This window comes from Myxocyprinus asiaticus, chromosome 15 (assembly GCF_019703515.2).
Source record: "Myxocyprinus asiaticus isolate MX2 ecotype Aquarium Trade chromosome 15, UBuf_Myxa_2, whole genome shotgun sequence".
Lineage (NCBI taxonomy): Eukaryota > Metazoa > Chordata > Actinopteri > Cypriniformes > Catostomidae > Myxocyprinus > Myxocyprinus asiaticus.
The window spans coordinates 2,234,281-2,252,744 of record NC_059358.1 but is presented as its reverse complement, the minus strand read 5'-3'; the positions used below and the strand labels follow the sequence as shown (position 1 = coordinate 2,252,744).

The 18,464-nt window shown below is 39.2% G+C and overlaps 1 protein-coding gene across 1 annotated transcript; it reads left to right on the top strand.

The window, feature by feature from the left end:
• The first annotated feature begins 4,166 nt into the window (after window positions 1-4,166).
• On the top strand, window positions 4,167-18,464 carry atp6v1c1a (ATPase H+ transporting V1 subunit C1a). The gene is made up of 13 exons (XM_051719391.1): window positions 4,167-4,313; window positions 5,402-5,560; window positions 6,858-6,925; window positions 9,659-9,744; window positions 9,837-9,931; window positions 10,419-10,510; window positions 12,960-13,058; window positions 13,154-13,222; window positions 16,021-16,113; window positions 16,231-16,324; window positions 16,405-16,502; window positions 17,547-17,673; window positions 17,853-18,464. Exons 2-13 carry the CDS (start codon window positions 5,429-5,431, stop codon window positions 17,949-17,951), a joined length of 1,152 nt encoding a protein of 383 aa, XP_051575351.1. The 5' UTR covers window positions 4,167-4,313; window positions 5,402-5,428; the 3' UTR covers window positions 17,952-18,464.

The window sequence follows — 18,464 nt, the reverse complement described above, 5'->3', positions numbered from 1 at the left end:
CGGCCTGCTGGCGGGTGACTGATTAGGGAGCGAGAGACCAGACATGTCCCTGTCAGACTGGCTGCAGTCCAGTCGGTGGGCAGCCCACCCTGGCGTTTGATCTGGGGGTTGGCTCCAGCCAGTCCCGGCATTGTATCCCAGACAATGCACCCAGACCTACTGAACTCCAGAAACATAATCCTTTGTGGGCTTTTCTTCTAACACAGGGTGGGGGACACCCACTGCCAGGAAGAGGGACTCCTATCCATAATTAGAAAGCTGTGCCTCCCTCGCTTGCCCTGCTGACTGGGCATTCCTGACTTTAACCTCTGGGGAACAGTCAGCTTTAGAAATTCACAGGCCATTAAAGCATAAAGTTGTGTAATTGTATGATAAATAAAAGTAGCAATCAGCTGTTATTTTTTATACTACAAGAGTACTACCATGCACAGTTTCTCTCCTTACAATTTATATATTTATAGATAGATATGATATATTAGATTCTGGTGTATCAAATGTATAGTTTTTTTTAAGTGACAGCAGCTCTTCTGGTATGACTTAATGCTTTATTGAATAAAATAGGAGTTGTAATAGGCGATGAGTCTAAAAGTGCCAAATGCATGCAAATTTGACTGGTGAGTAAATAATCCAGAATTATTTGAAAACTTTTTTAAGAAGTGCAACATAATAATATGTAATGCTTTAACTGAATAAGTTTAAACTGAGTTGTGAAGTCACTTTTTTTTTTTTTTCTATGATAATTCCTGGCAATTATTGTTGCTGTGCTTTTGTGCAAATCTTTTTCAATGTTTCTGCTCTGCCGTAAGATTGCACTGTAAAGCCACCTTGAATATTGAGAATGGCACTATATAAATATCAAAGTCTTTCTAGCAAGTCAGTCCACTGTCGGTCATCTTCCGAATGCTCTCGGGACGCTATTTCCAGTCGTACCAGTGCAGCTCCTATCTACTTGAATGGAGAAAGACCGAAATCTCCAAAACGGTCGGTCAAGATTACGATCAAAGAACATATTTAAAATCAGTAATAAAATCTGACAATACTGGAATCATAAATTATGATTCTTCACCTCAAATTACTCTAAAAATGAAATTTTCCCGGCTTGTATAGCTAATGCGCATGCGCTTTCTAAAGTTGATTGACAGGCGATGTCTATATCTAAAAGGTGATTGGCTCTTTTAACTGTAAGGCGGGACTTCCTTTCTACATCCATTGACCGTTGGGCGCTAAAGCTTCTTGGTTGAGCGTTCCAATTTCATTTAATTTCATTCATTTGAATAGAAGTGACCGTCTCTGCTAAATATTCTCTGACAAATATTATTAATATATAATAACAACATGTTATGTAACAACAACAATAACTAATTATGTCACTAATGATGTCACCTTTTTTATTGTGTCATTTAAAATAACATTGAATATAAAATACAGTTCATAAAAACTAAATTTAAACAGGATAAATGATCCTCCAATATGTTTAAATGCAGTGTTGGGTAAGTTATTTTAAATTCACTATTGTTTTGTATAGAATTATTATATACTGATACTGTAATACTGTATTGAGTCCAGTGTTGGGTATAATGTATTACTAAGTAATTCATTATTGTAATTAAATTACTTTTTCATTGGAAAAATTAAAGTAATGGATTACTCTTAATAAAATGATTTCTTCTGATGTAATTGTATTAAATACTGTATAGACTGTAGAACAATTCTATATAAAACAATAGTGCATTTAAAATCTAAATTTAGTGTCTAATGTTAAATACCCGCATACACACTCACACACACTCACACACACACACTCACACACACTCACTCACACACACACACACACTCACACACTCACACACACACACACACACACACACACACACACACTCACACACACACACACACACTCACACTCTCACACACACTCACACACACACACTCACACACACACACACTCACACACACACACACACACAGTCACACACACACACTCACACACACTCACTCACACACACACACACACATATATATATTATATATAAACAGTGTTGGGTGTAATGCATTACTAAGTAATTAATTACTAAAATTAAATTACTTTTTCATTGAAAAAGTAAACTAAGGGATTAATTTTTAAGTAATTTAATTACAGTTACTTCTGATGTAATTGTGTTAAATACTTTATAGACTCAATCAGTGTTAGGTAAGTTACTCTAAAACAGTAATTACTAACCACTAATTACATCGTCTACAGTGTAATTAGATTACTGTACTAATTACTCTGTCTGAAAAGTAATTGCATTACTTATTACTAATTACTTTCTAAAACACTTATCAACCTCGACCAGATGAAAAATACAAGCATAGACATGAAACTGTTCTTTTAATTCTTTCAAATAAATCATATATTTATATAATTATTATATCTATATATTAATCATATAACAAATAAATTATTCATGAAATGGCCAAAGAATTTAAAGGGGCAGCGTTAAATTAGAAAACATATTTTAACATTAGACATTAAATTTAGATTTTAAATGCACAATCGTTTTATATAGAATTGTTCTAGAGTCTATACAGTATTTAATACAATTACATCAGAAGTAACTGTAATCAAATTACTGAAAATTAAGAGTAATCCCTTACTTTACTTTTTCCAATGAAAAAGTAATTTAATTACAGTAAGTAATTACTTAGTAATGCATTACACCCAACACTGTGCAAAACACATTTTGGAGTTTAGTGCACTTCATCGAGCATAAACAGATGACACTAAGGAAGGACTCGCTGTGCAGCTGGATCCTGGACTTCCTGTCAAGCAGACGCCAGGTGGTTAGAATGGGCAGCAACATCTCCTCATCACTGACCCTCAACACTGGAGCCCCACAGGGCTGTGTTCTCAGCCCACTCCTGTATTCTCTGTACACACATGACTGTGTGGCAACACACAGCTCCAATGCCATCATTAAGTTTGTTGATGATACGACGGTGGTAGGTCTGATCACTGACAATGATGAAACAGCCCACAGAGAGGAGGTGCACACTCTGACACACTGGTGTCAGGAGCACAACCTCTCCCTCAACGTCAGCAAGACTAAGGAGCTTGTGGTGGACTTCAGGAGAAGAGATAGAGAACACAGTCCCATCACCATCAATGGAGCACCAGTGGAGAGAGTTCCTCGGTGTCCACATCACTGAGGAACTCACATGGTCCGTCCACACTGAAGTCGTCGTGAAGAAGGCTCATCAGCGCCTCTTCTTCCTGAGACAGCTGAGGAAGTTTGGAATGAACCGCCACATCCTCACACGGTTCTACACCTGCACTGTGGAGAGCATCCTGACTGGCTGTATCTCCGCCTGGTACGGCAATAGCACTGCCCACAACCGCAAAGCACTGCAAAGGGTGGTGCGAACTGCCAAACACATCATCGGAGGTGAGCTTCCCTCCCTCCAGGACATATATACCAGGCGGTGTATGAAAAAAAGCTCTGAGGATCATCAGAGACTCCAGCCACCCGAGCCATGGGCTGTTCTCACTGCTACCATCAGGCAGGCGGTATCGCAGCATCAGGACCCGCACCAGCCGACTCCATGATAGCTTCTTCCCCCAAGCAATCAGACTTCTGAACTCTTGATCTCCCACGATCAAATACATCAGCACTGCACTTTATTACTCTTACTCTTATATCTCACACCGGACTGTAATAAATTATATTATTATTATATTATATTCTCTCTTAACAACTGACTATCAACCGACAGCCTGAATGTCAATACAGTACAATACTGTACATTCTATATATACTACTATATATACTTTTTTTTAAATGTATTTTTATTGAATAATTTGTATCTATATTGTGTGTATTGTATACTGTACAGTGTATGTTATTATTTGTATATTGTTGTGTGTAATTATGTGTATATTAGACTTTAAATTGTGTTGTGTTAATTTGATGTTATTGTAAATTGGTATATGTCTCATCACTGTCACGACTGCTATGTTGATCGGAACTGCACCCAAGAATTTCACACACTATTGCACTTATAGCTGTGTGACAATAAAAGTGATTTTATTTTATTTGATTTTAAACAAATGACACTAAGGAAGGACTACCTGTAATTACACCTCCAGGCCTCTTGGGGTCGCTCTCTTTTAGCTCCGCATGCGCAGATCACAGCAGTCGATCAGCTGACCGTGAGTGTGAAGCCTTTGGAAACACTCAAGTGACATTATGAATATCACATCATACATCCTTTAGAAATTATTTACTTGAAACTACCAAATAATCGTCTCGTCATCTCGTTTACACTGATATCAGGTAAGATCCGCTGGAGAAACATTATTTTAAATGTCAGTTTGTGTGATCGTGCTGTAACCTCTGCAGCTTTAACTGTGTTTGCTTGTGTGGATTAGGAGAGCTGCGGTGTTTTTATTGTATTAGTGCGCTTTATTGTTAATTAATTATGTATTTTCAGATTGTCATTTGATATGGATCATTTCAAATATGCTATAGTGTTGATATGGTTGTATTTGTCTGGTTAATGTGTATCAAATACTGTGTGTTTATGTTTTTTTTTTTTTTTTTTTGGCGGCAGACTTGATTTATAAGTGACTTTGTTTACTGATAATTTGATTTTGATATTCAGATTAGTTCAGATCAGACTGACAGACTGATGTGCCTCTGCTTTAAACTCGTGACTGTCAAGTGTCACATTTTGAGGAAATGACCAAATCAAAATAAACTGCCCAAGACTTAATGAATTATGAAGGATTTCGCTCTTCATTTGATACAAATCTAGCCTAATGCACATTGACCTGCTGTGTTCTGCAATTAAAACCACTTTTCTTTCTGTTAGTTGACAAATAACTTGGAGATGGACTCCAATTTGAGCTTTAAATTTATGTTAATGTCAAAGGGGAAGTGTAAATAGTAGGTAAGGGGTTGGTTGCTTGCAATTATACATAATTGACTGTCATTACTATAGTAAATGCATGTAAATATGTGTAACAAGGACACTTTAAAATAAAGTGTTACCTGAGGTTTCTTACCAGATGTTTGTTGGCATTTCTCCCAAAGACAAATTTCACTGAGATTGGTGTCATTTTGTTTTGTCACATGACTCTGTCAGTCGAAACCCTTTTATGACAGCCCAGAGTGTCCTGAACTGAGATCAGTCAGTTTAAATGAAAGTCCACACATGAGGACGTTGGGTCGCACAATGTTATTATAGTTTTACATTGAAGATAGCATGCCACACTGCATGTCAGTTAACCAGTTATAGGTTAGTTTTGAATTTAAGGATTCAGTATCAAGACAGCCTTAACATGTTTGTGTACCATGATATATTTGTTATATATATATTTCGATTAATATTTTAGTGCCTGTCAATCTCTTTCTGTCTTTAGACGCTACATTCCCGCTCTCCAGCAGCCATGACGGAGTTCTGGTTGATTTCTGCTCCAGGAGAGAAGACCTGCCAGCAGACATGGGACAAACTAATGACAGCTACCACTCGCACCAACAACCTCTCCACCAACAACAAGTTCAACATTCCTGATCTCAAGGTCACATTCTCTTCCTCTTTCTCTTTTTATAGTCTCTCAGCTCACTCAGAGATGGACCACGTGGAGAAAAATGAGAGGAGAAATCGTATTGCTCAATATGGCGACTTTGGGAAAGGAAGTCCCATCTTCCGGTTAAAAGAGCCAATCGTCTTACTGGTAGTCAGTGCTTCGTCTAATCGGTCTACACACAAGCACATTAGCTGGACCAACCAGAATTTAGATTATAGATCAAAAGCCACCAGCAGCAGCTGGGGGTCAGTCGGGGCTAACAGAGCAGACGTGACAACAATGACGGTGATCCGTGAAATTTCATGATTTATGGGGCCTGCGTAGCTCAGCGGTGTAAAGACGCTGACTATCACTCCTGGAGTCGCGAGTTCGAAACCAGGGTGTGCTGAGTGACTCCAGCCAGGTCTCCTAAGCAACCAAATTGGCCCGGTTGCTAGGGAGGGTAGAGTCACATGGTTAACGTCCTCGTGGTCGCTATAATGTGGTTGTCGCTCTCGGTGGGGTGCGTGGGGAGTTGTGCGTGGATGCTTCAGAGAATAGCGTGAAGCCTCCACACGCGCTACGTCTCCATGGTCACGCGCTCAACAAGCCACATGATAAGATGCGCGGATTGACGGTCTCAGACGCGGAAGCAACTGAGATTCGTCCTCCGCCACCCAGATTGAGGCGAGTCACTACGCCACCACGAGGACTTGGAGCACATTGGGAATTGGGCATTCCAAATTGGGGAGAAAAAAAGAATATATATATAATGATTTATGAGTTTGTCCTGATCCACTGATCCTGGATCAGTGGACCTAAAGAAGCCCAAATCTCCAATAATCTTTTAGAAATGGGGTGTTTCAACCCCTCAGTAAAATGTTTTGGGCAGTTCCTGCTCTGTTTGTGTGAAGTGCTCATTAAACGGAGCTCTTTTCCCATAAGTGGCGGAGCGTTGCATTTGTTTGTAAACAGTAACTTCATCTATGAAGGCAAATTTATGACACCACCCGACTATGCTCCCCTATCTCAAGAAGAATTTCTGTTCACGGTGAATCTTCACTTTCTGTGACCCAGTTCTGTCCCAGTCACTCGGGGTCATATGACCTCGCTGCCCTGTGTCATCTGGACCGGCCGCTTTCCACCCGGCTGGTTGAGAACAGAGGCGGCGGCGCCACACTAAAGCAGCGGCAGCCCCTGATGTCTGTACTGACTGATGCTGATCAAACACAGTCTGGCTGCGTTTGTATTGCTTCATTATACTCACGATGGTCAAAATGTCTCTTTTTCTGTTCCCTACACGCTGCAGGTTGGAACACTAGATGTGTTAGTGGGACTCTCCGATGAGCTCGCCAAACTGGACTCTTTTGTTGAGAGGTAAAGTTGTGATCGTTTTAATACACTCAGCTGTCTCTAAATGCATAAAAACCCACCAGAAAAAACAAACACCCTAATTCCAAGCTAGATTTTCTCATTTTAATGCAAAACTTGCCACCACGATGCTAGAGTGTTATGACTAGTTACCAGGGTATTGCTTTGTAGTTGTTAGGGCTGGGTATTGATTAGGAATGGCACCGATATGATACCTGGATCGGTATCGGGTCCGATACTGACAGTCCGACAAGCCCGATCCAAATCCGATACTGCAAGTTGGTCATTGACGTTACTGTCAAGCTCAAATAATGACATAAATCACCATTAAAGTAGTCCATATAACTCATGCATTTTAATCAGGCTCTTACAGTCATCCAAAAGCTTTGTGAATTGCAAAAGTCTGTGTTTAATAATAAATATACAGTCAGCATGCACAGCTAAGTGGTCTCTGGCACCATGCTTTACTGAACGAACGCCGCTCTGCCAACACACACACATAAACACACGCAGAGGCTCGTGATGCGCTGCTCAGTGCAATATGTGGTCACTCCAAACAAACTCCATCTCAGATATAGATGATCAATAGTTCGGTCCACCTATAACATGCATTGAACAAGCATTTTACCAGACGCTGAATGAGAAGCGTATTACACTACTGTGAATTAGCCTATGAACAAACACTCAAACACAGACTTCATGGAGTGCTCAGCACCGGACTTTCAAAATAAAAGCCCTGTAAAATTGCTATTATTATTATTAGAAATTACAATAAAAACAAATTGGGTTCCAAAAATTACTGTGTGATTAAAAAGTGGATTGATATACTAATAAAATAAATAAATAAACGAGAGAGAGAGAGAGAGAGAGAGAGAGAGAGAGACTATTGTTTGTACAGATGAACGTGGTACCTTCAGGCATTTGGAAATTGCTCCCAAGGATGAGCCAGACTTGTGAAGGTCCACAAATCTGTTTCTGAGGTCTTGGCTGATTTCATTTGATCTTTTGGGGGGAAAAAAATAAATAAATAAAAATGAGTAAAATGCACAAAAATTATATCTATTCTCTGATTTTCTTATGTATGCATTTAAGCAACATTATATGTTACGTATGCATATTAGGCAACATATAAACAAGAGTTAGGTCGGAGGTACTCTCAAAAGTAATCCAAAAATAATCAGATTAGATTACCTAAAAATATAATCCAAGAAATTACGTTACTGATTGCAATTTTAGTCATGTAGTTTGTAATCACGGATTGCAAAAATGAAGTAATCTACCCAGCACTACCAAGACGGGCATTGTTCCAGAATTACGAAGTGTATTTTACCATTTATACTCGCACATTACAGCAACTATGCGAGCGCTCTCAGAGCACCCACACACTTCTGCCTGTCAGTCGGGCCATTTTATCATCCGGCAGGGGAAATAGATCGCTTAGAAAAGTAACAGCACACCTCTCCTCAACAAGCTGCATTTTTTGAGGAATCATTCATGCCTGTAACACAAATAGTGATGCCTGGGTTATTAATAAATGAATCAAACAGCCTAGATGAATCATGCACATTATTTGATTAATGGTGATAATTCTGTCAATGCTTAACTGTGTCTCTTTACTCTTATGTGGAATCGCATATAGAGGTGATGTTACATCGCCTCCACTTAAAATGAGTTATTAGCAGTTTGGTGACGCACTAGCATCTTTCTACAATCATGTATAAATCTTATGCCTCATCTGTGGATGTCTGTTTTTACTCCAAAGTCAAACATGTTCCTGCAGTCACTCGGTTTCAGCTCTGTTGAATCTGGAGCTTTAATTAGAATGTGCAAAAGCGTGCTGCATGATACTTATCCTAACAGAAGGTTTTTACATTCATTCTTGGGCTGCCAAAGCTAACGTGTTAATTAAATATGTTTATTGCAGTTCAGGCCTCGATATACTTCCATAGAAGTTCTTCTCCGTTCAGGGGTAAAAACAAGTTCTAAACAGCCGAGCAACGGTATACTGTTTCCAATGATGATAGAGGCATATCTTACTTTAGACAGATGTGTGAATGGCTATTGCTGCAGATGGCACATGAGTGAATGGGCACTTGAGAGTATTTGAGAAGATTTGATTCCTTTAGTAGACTTAAAATGGAAAATGTCTTTAAGCGAACGATTGTACAGATGTAGTAGGTACATTTGCATCAGCTCGCTAATAAATCTACACGCTGATGTGTTCGTGTTGACTGATTTTGACTCGCTGAACAATGTAAACAAAATTAGCCATCGGCCTCAAGGTAGGTGGAGCTCCAGGTCACACATACCGATGGCGTATAAGAAGATGTTGAGCAGCCGATAAGAATTGTTCCTAAAAGTTCGCCCCAGCGGGCTGTTTTGAACCACCGAAACAAACGCAAAAACACTTTCTTTTTGGACAGATTTTGTAGGAAGTATATAGAGGCCTTTAGTCGTCATTTATTCACCTTCATGTCATTTCAACCCAGTATTTTCTTCAGTATTTGCTTCTCTTTTTCCATACATGGAAAGTTGATGATGATTTACACCGTCGAGCTACAAAAACTTTTGGGTTAACTGTTCCTTTAAGTGTCTTAAAAATCATATCACGTCTTAGATGCAGCTAGGTTTCTTGGACGTCGTGTTTGATGTTTGGATGAATTTCTTGTCTTGGATAGTCTTTGCCAGTTTTCAGAGGGTTGTCTCAGTACAGTGTGATGTCTTTGATGCTCTTCACAGTGTGGTGAAGAAGGTTGCTCAGTACATGGCAGATGTGTTGGAGGACAGCAGAGACAAAGTCCAGGAGAACTTGCTCGCTAATGGAGGTACCAGATACAGAATCACTGGCATCTACGACAGGACACGAGATGGTACACTGTTGCTGGTTTTGGTAACCTTTATTTTTACTGCGTTTCAGTTGATCTGGTCACCTACGTCACACGGTTCCAGTGGGATATGGCCAAATACCCCATCAAACAATCATTGAAGAACATTTCTGAGATCATATCAAAGGCAAGTCATCTGATCTAGTCATCATTTCTATGTGAATTACACAACTATAATCTGCAATCGACCCTTCGTTAAGTTCCGCCCTTCTTAGTTACTGTCGCTGGATGAGACGAGCAATTGCTTGTCTGACTGGATAGATTGGTCAGTTAGTGAAAGCTCAGTTACGAACTAAAATTAGGATGAAACAAGGGCCCATTTGATGATATTCACTATAGATCTCAACCTTTGTAATGACGCACTCTTTAGGAAACTTAACGGCCGAATAAAAGCGTGGTAAAACCAATGCAATATTCACAATGTTGCTTAATTTTATTATATAATAAGCAAAATCATTATGAATACATCATGTATATCCATATCTCACCCAGCTCTAATTAACAGCAGAATTCTTCTGTTGATAAGCTGTTTCTGATCGGGTTATTGGGGCTTCTGGTTTTTAGTGACGTCTATAAAACTGTGTGTCCTGTTGTCTACCTCTGCTGGTCAACAGCAAGTATCACAGATTGATAATGACCTGAAGGCTCGAGCATCAGCTTACAACAACCTGAAGGGAAACTTGCAAAATCTGGAGAGGAAGAATGCGTAAGTAACTTTTATTTTGCGGGCTTTTATGTGATAACATATTTGGGTTTTACTTTACCGTGCATTCGGTTACCTTTGTTTGCTAGGATGTTGTTGATATTAATTGAATGTTTTGATGCTTTGTATTCGTACATTAGTACAGTTGTAAGGCTGATGCATGTAGGTAGAAGCGCAAAACTTCCAGATTTAAAGAATTGGTTCATGCAAAATTTTATTTCAGTCATTTTTAATGCTGTTATTTTGTTGTGGAACACATTTTGATGAATATTTTGCATTAAAAACAGCAGTCCAACAGTTCAAGCTCTAGAAATTACCTTTAAAGTATCATAACAGTTGTTCATATGATTTACGTGCTATATTTCAAGTCATCTGAAGTCATACGATAGCTTTGTGTGAGGAACAGACTGAAATTTTAGTTGTTATTCACTGAAAATCCTAAAATCTCTGAAAGCTCATTCATGTTTGGGTTTAAATTAAATAAATGACATGTTTGACATCTTGACACTGTTGGGTTCTTGTTGGGGTGTGTGTGTGTGTGTAGTAACCAAATAACTTATGTGCCAGTTCGAAAGTGCAAGAGAATTATATTTTAAAGCTGCAGCAAGAATGTAATATGGAGAAAATGCAAGTAAAAGACAGATGCACTGATAAGTACTTCAGATGCTGCTATCTCTGAGGCCAGATTTGACTTACTTTACCTAACCTGAGAATAATAAAAATAAGGTAAAAGGTGTTAGGTTACGCACTGCATAACATCAGTGAATAACAGTTTAAATTTCTGTCTGTTCCTCACATGAAGTTAGCGTATGACTTCAGAAGACTTAGAATATGGTGCAGGAGTCATATGGACCACTTTTATGGTGCTATTTTGTCTTTTTAGCAGAGATGTGGTCACTATGAACTGTCAGTGTATGCAAAAGATGTGTGTGGAAATGCTTCAAAAATAGTGACACTTTTTTAGTTTCCATGGGCACGGCCAGGAGCGTGTAATAAGTTTAGGATTACAAAATTAATGTCCCCGTATCCACAAGTCAGGCATATGTGGTACCGTTTGAAAGCTTAGAATCTGAACTTTTCACAGAACTCCATCACTTTTGCATTTATGTTACATATAATAACAAAATTACCTAAAAGCCTTCATGTCGCAAATGAGCTCCAGCTTCTGGTAATGATGTAGAAATATAAATATGAATGAGAAAGTGTTTCATATAGCACATAAATAGGCATGTCATATATCAAATGAAAGCTCTCAACAGCTTTTGTTGTCATAGCACCACAGTTTGAATCTTTATTAAAATGAAACACGGGGGGCCTGGGTAGCTCAGTGGTAAAATACGCTGGCTACCACCCCTGGAGTTCACTAGTTCGCTAGTTCGAATCCCAGGGCGTGCTGAGTGTCTCCAGCCAGGTCTCCCAAGCAACCAAATTGGCCTGGTTGCTAGGGAGGGTAGAGTCACATGGGGTAACCTGCTCGTGATCGCTATAATGTGGTTCGTTCTCGGTGGGGCGCGTGGTGAGTTGAGCGTGGATGCCGCAGTGGATGGCGTGAAGCTTCCACACATGCTATGTCTCCATGGCAACCACTCAACGAGCCACGTGATAAGATGCGCGGGTTGACGATCTCAGACGCGGAGGCAACTGGAATTCATCCTCCGCCACCCGGACTGAGGCAAATCACTACGTGACCACGAGGACTTTCCAAATTGGGAGAAAAAGGAAAAAAATAAATAAATAAAAATAAAAATAAAACACGAAGTGAAATATGATCCCAACGTCTCATGTCTGCCCTTTCTACTGCTCCTGAAAGCCCCAAATAGCCATAAACTCTATCTCAACTCTTACCTTAATAAATGAGTCATTGTGTACTTGTCTGTGTGCTTGTTTGGGTAAATAATCCAATGTTATGTCTCAGAAGTTCAGAACAAAATGTGCAGTCCAGTATAAAATGCATGGTAAACAAATCATCTGCAAAATATTTTCTGAAGAAATGTTATCTCAGCTTTCCAACGACACCAAGATTGAGCTTCTAGACAACTCCGAAGCCGAGATATTCGATGAAACGGTGAGGAAGGTCTATGCGCTGTAAATACACTTGTGATGTCTATGGACACGCGCATGTGTGAGTACTCAGCTGCGTTGGTGCTCCCCCTACATTTCAGATCTGTATATTGTGAGGGAAGGTGATAGAGGAAAGATTATTTTTCCTAGTAATTGCTGTCATATAGTGGAATAAAATAAGACGTTTGCAGGGAGATAGAGCAGACAGAACAAGAATTGCATGCTCGCAAACTTTGGGAAAAAAAGACCAATTTTATGCAATTAGTCCACTGTTTGTGTTTAAGGTGAGCTTTTAAATTTGGGTGTGAAAATTGCGGGCATCAGCCAAAAAAAGGGACTGCAGTTATTTACATGTTGAATTTGTGTGTTAACACCAACGTTGTCTCATCAGAGGGAGTCTGCTCACCAGGAGTCTGGCTGATATTGTCAAGAAAGATGACTTTGTGCTGGATTCTGAGTATCTCATTACTATGCTGGTGGTGGTACCAAAGTAAGTGACACATTCCAACATAAAACGAAGTGCTGTGAACACACTTTAGATTGTCTTGTTGAATTTTCTTGACGGTATGTTTTCTAACCCTACAGGACGAATTACGCCGACTGGCAGCGCACTTACGAAACTCTCGCTGAAATGGTGGTGCCACGATCCACTAAGTAAGAGACTCGCAACATGCTATGCTGCCTTCTAAGATACCGTCTTTTGGCCAAATTCTTTGGCAGCATTGCATGTGTCTTTTGTGGAGAAAAATCAGTCGAAGCAAGAGAGATTATTAATAAAATCATTTGGAACTGAGAAATATAGATACAGATAGTCCAGTCTGTTTTACCCCATATTTGTGTGCTATGTACCACTATATTTTATAGACTATCACGTCATTAGATTAGAAACATGCCAACGTCAAACTCAAATCAAGCGCGTTGCAAGGACACATGAAGTTTCTGCCTATGTAGAGCATTTCAAATCAGTCCATTTTAGTTTTTTGATTTTTAGAGTGAAGATAATCTCTTTGAATGAAGGCATTTTGGGAAACCTGACTTGCAAAAGGTTGTTTGGAATTGGATTTGATTTGACTAAAAGGCGTAAACAGCTGATATTCAAGGTCTCTGATCGGCGTCTGGTTGTACAGGATGTTGCTAGACAAATTAGTGGCACGCTGTTTGCTAAGGAATCCAATTAACAAAGGCAGGAGAACAAATGGACATCAAAATTCTCCACTGAAAGTATAGCTGCGATGAGCTTTGTGAAATCTGAAAGACACGCGGCGTAAATCTCATGAAAACATCCTGAACAGTCACATTTCACCCCCAAATCATAAAGAAATAAAGCATATTTTTAGGAGCATTATGAGTTTTAACTTTGTGACTGTTTTAATGACAATTAAGCACATTTTCGTCGTATTCTCATTACTGGTGTGCATCCAGATGTTGGTGTTTTGTATTCAGAACCATCAGATTGAGGACCATTGAGACATGGCCTTTTTAACCGTTTGACCGTTACAGCGCCATCTATTGTCTGATCTCCACAAAATTTTGCACGCTTTTTCAGAATCACATGTGGCATGCGTGTACAAAATCTGATGGAAATCGGATTTGTCGATTTGGAGTTATAGGCTTTTAGGTCAGCTAGGCCATGCCCATATTTTACATTACCCTGTTATAGCCATGCCAAATAACACATTTTTTTTTTGGACAATTATTAATCTAGACTTTCCACAGATTCCTCCTCTATAGGTGTCGAATGAAAAAAATCTAGGACTAGTTTGCAAAAGTAGTTTTTTTAAAATAATCTAAAATATTTAACGAACGATTTGATTGACACCAATGGTCCTTGAATGAAGAGATCTATCATGTGATATGAATAACATGTGTCTGTGTGAAACACCACGGTATATACAACCATTTACACAGATGTAAACACAATAGCGCCTCTCAGTGCACATTTTTTTTTTACATATTTTGCACAGACCTCTTGGGCCAAGAGACAAATAGGCCACCATGTTTTGTTCTGATCGGCCTACTTAACCATGTCTAATAGCTTCTGAAAGTTGATTGGTCGATGGCGGCCTTGTTTTTCAAGATATGCGACTATCTTACAGATCTTGATGGGACCTTGGACAAAGACACTGCTTGCAAAATGTCAAGTGGATCAGACCAATGGTTCCAAAGTTAGAGCTATTTTTATGTTTGTAATTGTTATAGTGCCACCAAGTGGCCGAGGCATGCAATTTTTTTCATGTGTCCTCAGATTGACCCCGTACATAAGTGTCCCAAATTTCCGTTCCTTTCAAGAGTTATAACCGCTGGGTCTGGGTAGCTCAGCGAGTATTGACGCTGACTACCACCCCTGGAGTTCAAATCCAGGGTGTGCCGAGTGACTCCAGCCAGGTCTCCTAAGCAACCAAATTGGCCCGGTTGCTAGGGAGGGTAGAGTCACATGGGGTAACCTCCTCGTGGTCACAATAATGTGATTCTCGCTCTCGGTGGAGCGTGTGGTGAGTTGTGCGTGGATGCCGCGGAGAATAGTGTGAAGCCTTCACACGTGCTCTGTCTCCAAGGTAATGCGTTCAACAAGCCACGTGATAAGATGCACAGATTGCGGTCTCAAATGCGGAGGCAACTGAGATTCGTCCTCCGCCACCCGGATTGAGGCAAGTCACTACGCCACCACAAGGACTTAGAGCACATTGGGAATTGGGCATTCCAAATTGGGAAGAAAAGAACCGTTTATGTCGCCGTTATATAACCGTTTATGTAAAAGAGGCCACGCCCACTTGGTACGTTTTGGCGTACCGTTGCTACAATGAATCAAAAGTTCAAACTTTTTTTGATCATTATTGATATTTAGACTCTAGAGAATAGTTCTGCACTGGTTTGGCTCCGATTGAGTGAACGGCCTAGGACTAATCTGAATAAGTAGGTTTTGCAAAAAATCCAACATGGCGGGAAAAATATCATGACGGAAATGAAATCAGAGTATATGCTTTGTTCGTCTTGAGCCAAGGATTCCGTTGATATAAGGACATACGGTTCAGGAGTTGTGGCACAAAATGCATTTGCCTTTGTAATAGTGCCCCTCATTGTCCAATCGGGGTGAGTCCATGCACATTTTTAGCCAGTCACAGTACTACCATTCCCCAAAGTTACAAGTCCCTAGACCTTACAGTTTGGCCTGCACGATCAGTTTTAGCCGAGAAAAATATTAATAATAAAAATCCTGACAATTCAGCCCTTCATGCTTGAAACCTTATTAATATTTGACTAAAAAGTAAATACATTTTTTTGCATTACAGAAATGTGATTTAGATGCCATGACAGTATCACAGTGCACAAAAATCTTAATGGTCCTAAAATAGGCTTCATTTTCTTATCTTATGTAATTCTATTGATTTTGTGGTCAAATGTGATTCTGACATGTTGCTAGCTTCTAACCACACACCTCTTTCTCCCATCAGTCTGCTGTTTGAGGATCAGGACAGCGGTCTGTTTTCCGTCACACTCTTCAGAAAGGCCATCGATGACTTCAGACACAAGGCCAGAGAGAACAAGTAAACAACTCCACTGTGATGTCATAGATCACACCTTTGATTTGTGTGTCTTAGACGTTTGGGAGAAGATCCAGTATTGGATTTCACATCATAGTCCACTCTGTGTCCACCTCACAGGTTCACAGTGAGAGACTTTCAGTACAATGAGGAGGAAATGAAAGCAGATAAGGAGGAGATGACACGACTCTCTACTGACAAGAAAAAGCAGTTTGTATGTATCTGCTCGACTGGATTGTAGCATGTGACTACATCAATGTTGGGTATTTGTAATTAAATGCAGGTTTTCTGCAGGGGCCACTTGTCCGATGGCTTAAAGTGAACTTCAGCGAGGCGTTCATTGCTTGGATCCACATTAAAGCTCTGAGGGTCTTTGTGGAGTCTGTGTTAAGGTAGCAACACACACAACACCTATTTTGTTTCTTAAAATGAAGGTTCCAGTGAGGCACTTACAATAGAAGTCAATGGGATCCATTTTTGGAGGGTTTAAATGCAGAAATGTGAAGCTTATAATGCTATAAAAGCACTTACATTAATTCTACTGTTAAAACTTGTGTATTATTTGAGCTGTAAAATAGATCAAATCATCATCATTATTAATGTGGTTTAGGGTGTACGATGTTTCGTTGTCATGGCAACGAAGTTGAATTGTATATGTTGGCTCTAACTTTCCACAGATGTTGTTAGTAAGTGATTTTATGACAGTAAAATGTCGAATCTTTGACGCCTGCGCTAAAAAAAACTAGATGCAGCACAACAAATGAAACAGAACGCAGGTTTCTCATGATGCGTTTATAAAAAGTCAGTTCTTTTTAACTTGTCACAATGTCTAAAAAATGCTGCAGTCCTGTGTGAGATGCTGAAAAAACACTGAGACATGGTGCAACGATCAAAGGCATCCATCCAGTGTGTGTTTACATGGGAAAAACAATTTAAAAACGGTGCAGATGCACACAAAAACAGGTTTTGTGTGAACAGCCCCTAATTCGTCTGTTTGCGTGTCTGAGTGCGAGCGCGTGCGCAAAACAAGTAACGTTAAAATGAAAAAATAATATAATAAATATTTACTAAATGTAGCCTATTGTCATATTTAATATGCATGTAAAAATATTTATAATAATAAAGATAATAATAATAATAATAATTGATTACAGACCTTATACTTAAAATAAATAAATAAATAAATAAATAAAAATAAAAACTGAGCCAAACCCATTTTGTCGGGTCCGGTCAGGCTCAGGTCGGGTAGCAGACCTCTACACTTCAGATTAATAATAAAAAATGTATAATAAAAAAATGTATATATTTAATGACCCCTTTAAAGTATTGTATGATGAGTCATGCTTAGTACCTGCAGATATAGTTTGCACTTAATTATTGGATGTGAAAGAGATTTTCTTTAGCTAAATACACAATGTTTTATTGTTAATAAACAGATATGGATTGCCTGTGAACTTCCAAGCGATGCTGCTACAGCCCAACAAGAAGAATATGAAGAAACTGAGGGAAGTTCTATACGATCTTTACAAGCATCTGGACAGCAGCGCAGCTGCCATTATCGACGTAAGTCTCCGGTTGGCTCTGGGCTTTTTTAAACCAAAGTTTGTAATGTTGTAATTCATCTCAGAGCTCATTGGTTTGGTGTAATACTTTAAAACTCTTTATGGAAGAATGTTTTGAAATGCCTAAGGAGAAAATGAATACTTCTGGAGTAAGCTGTCGTTGTGTTTTTCCTGTTTCAGCAATCTGCCATGGATATTCCTGGCTTGAACCTTAGCCAGCAGGAGTATTATCCCTACGTGTATTACAAAATCGACTGCAGCCTGCTCGACTTCAAATAGAAGAGCCATTCTCAATCGCCCACCCTCCTATTGTTCTGTCTTTGTGAATAAATCTTAAAATTAAATTGAACATTGCTGCACTCTTTCTCTAGTTCTGGTCACCCCCTCATGCATGCTCATTCATATGCAAAATCAATGAAGGCCGGAGAGTGTCTATATCTGCTGTCCCTAGTATTTTGTTTACATTTTTTTAAGGATGTTATTGTGTTATCATATGTGCAAGTGAACTAAACAATGCATTTTAAGTCATTCCACTCTTGTTTTGTGAAGTACTGTAGTAGTTACATCTGATGTTAGTGATTATTATTGTGTGGACAACTGTGTTTTTAACTTTTATTCTTTAGAACGCATCAGTGGTCCATTTAAACAAACAAAATGAGAGGAAAAAAGGTGTTACAAAGATGCAATATATACTGTATGTGATGTTATGTATATTTGGTGTTAAAAGAGTTATATGTGCAGAATTATTGTATGTCATGGAACCAAAATATAAATTAATATGAGTATATAAAA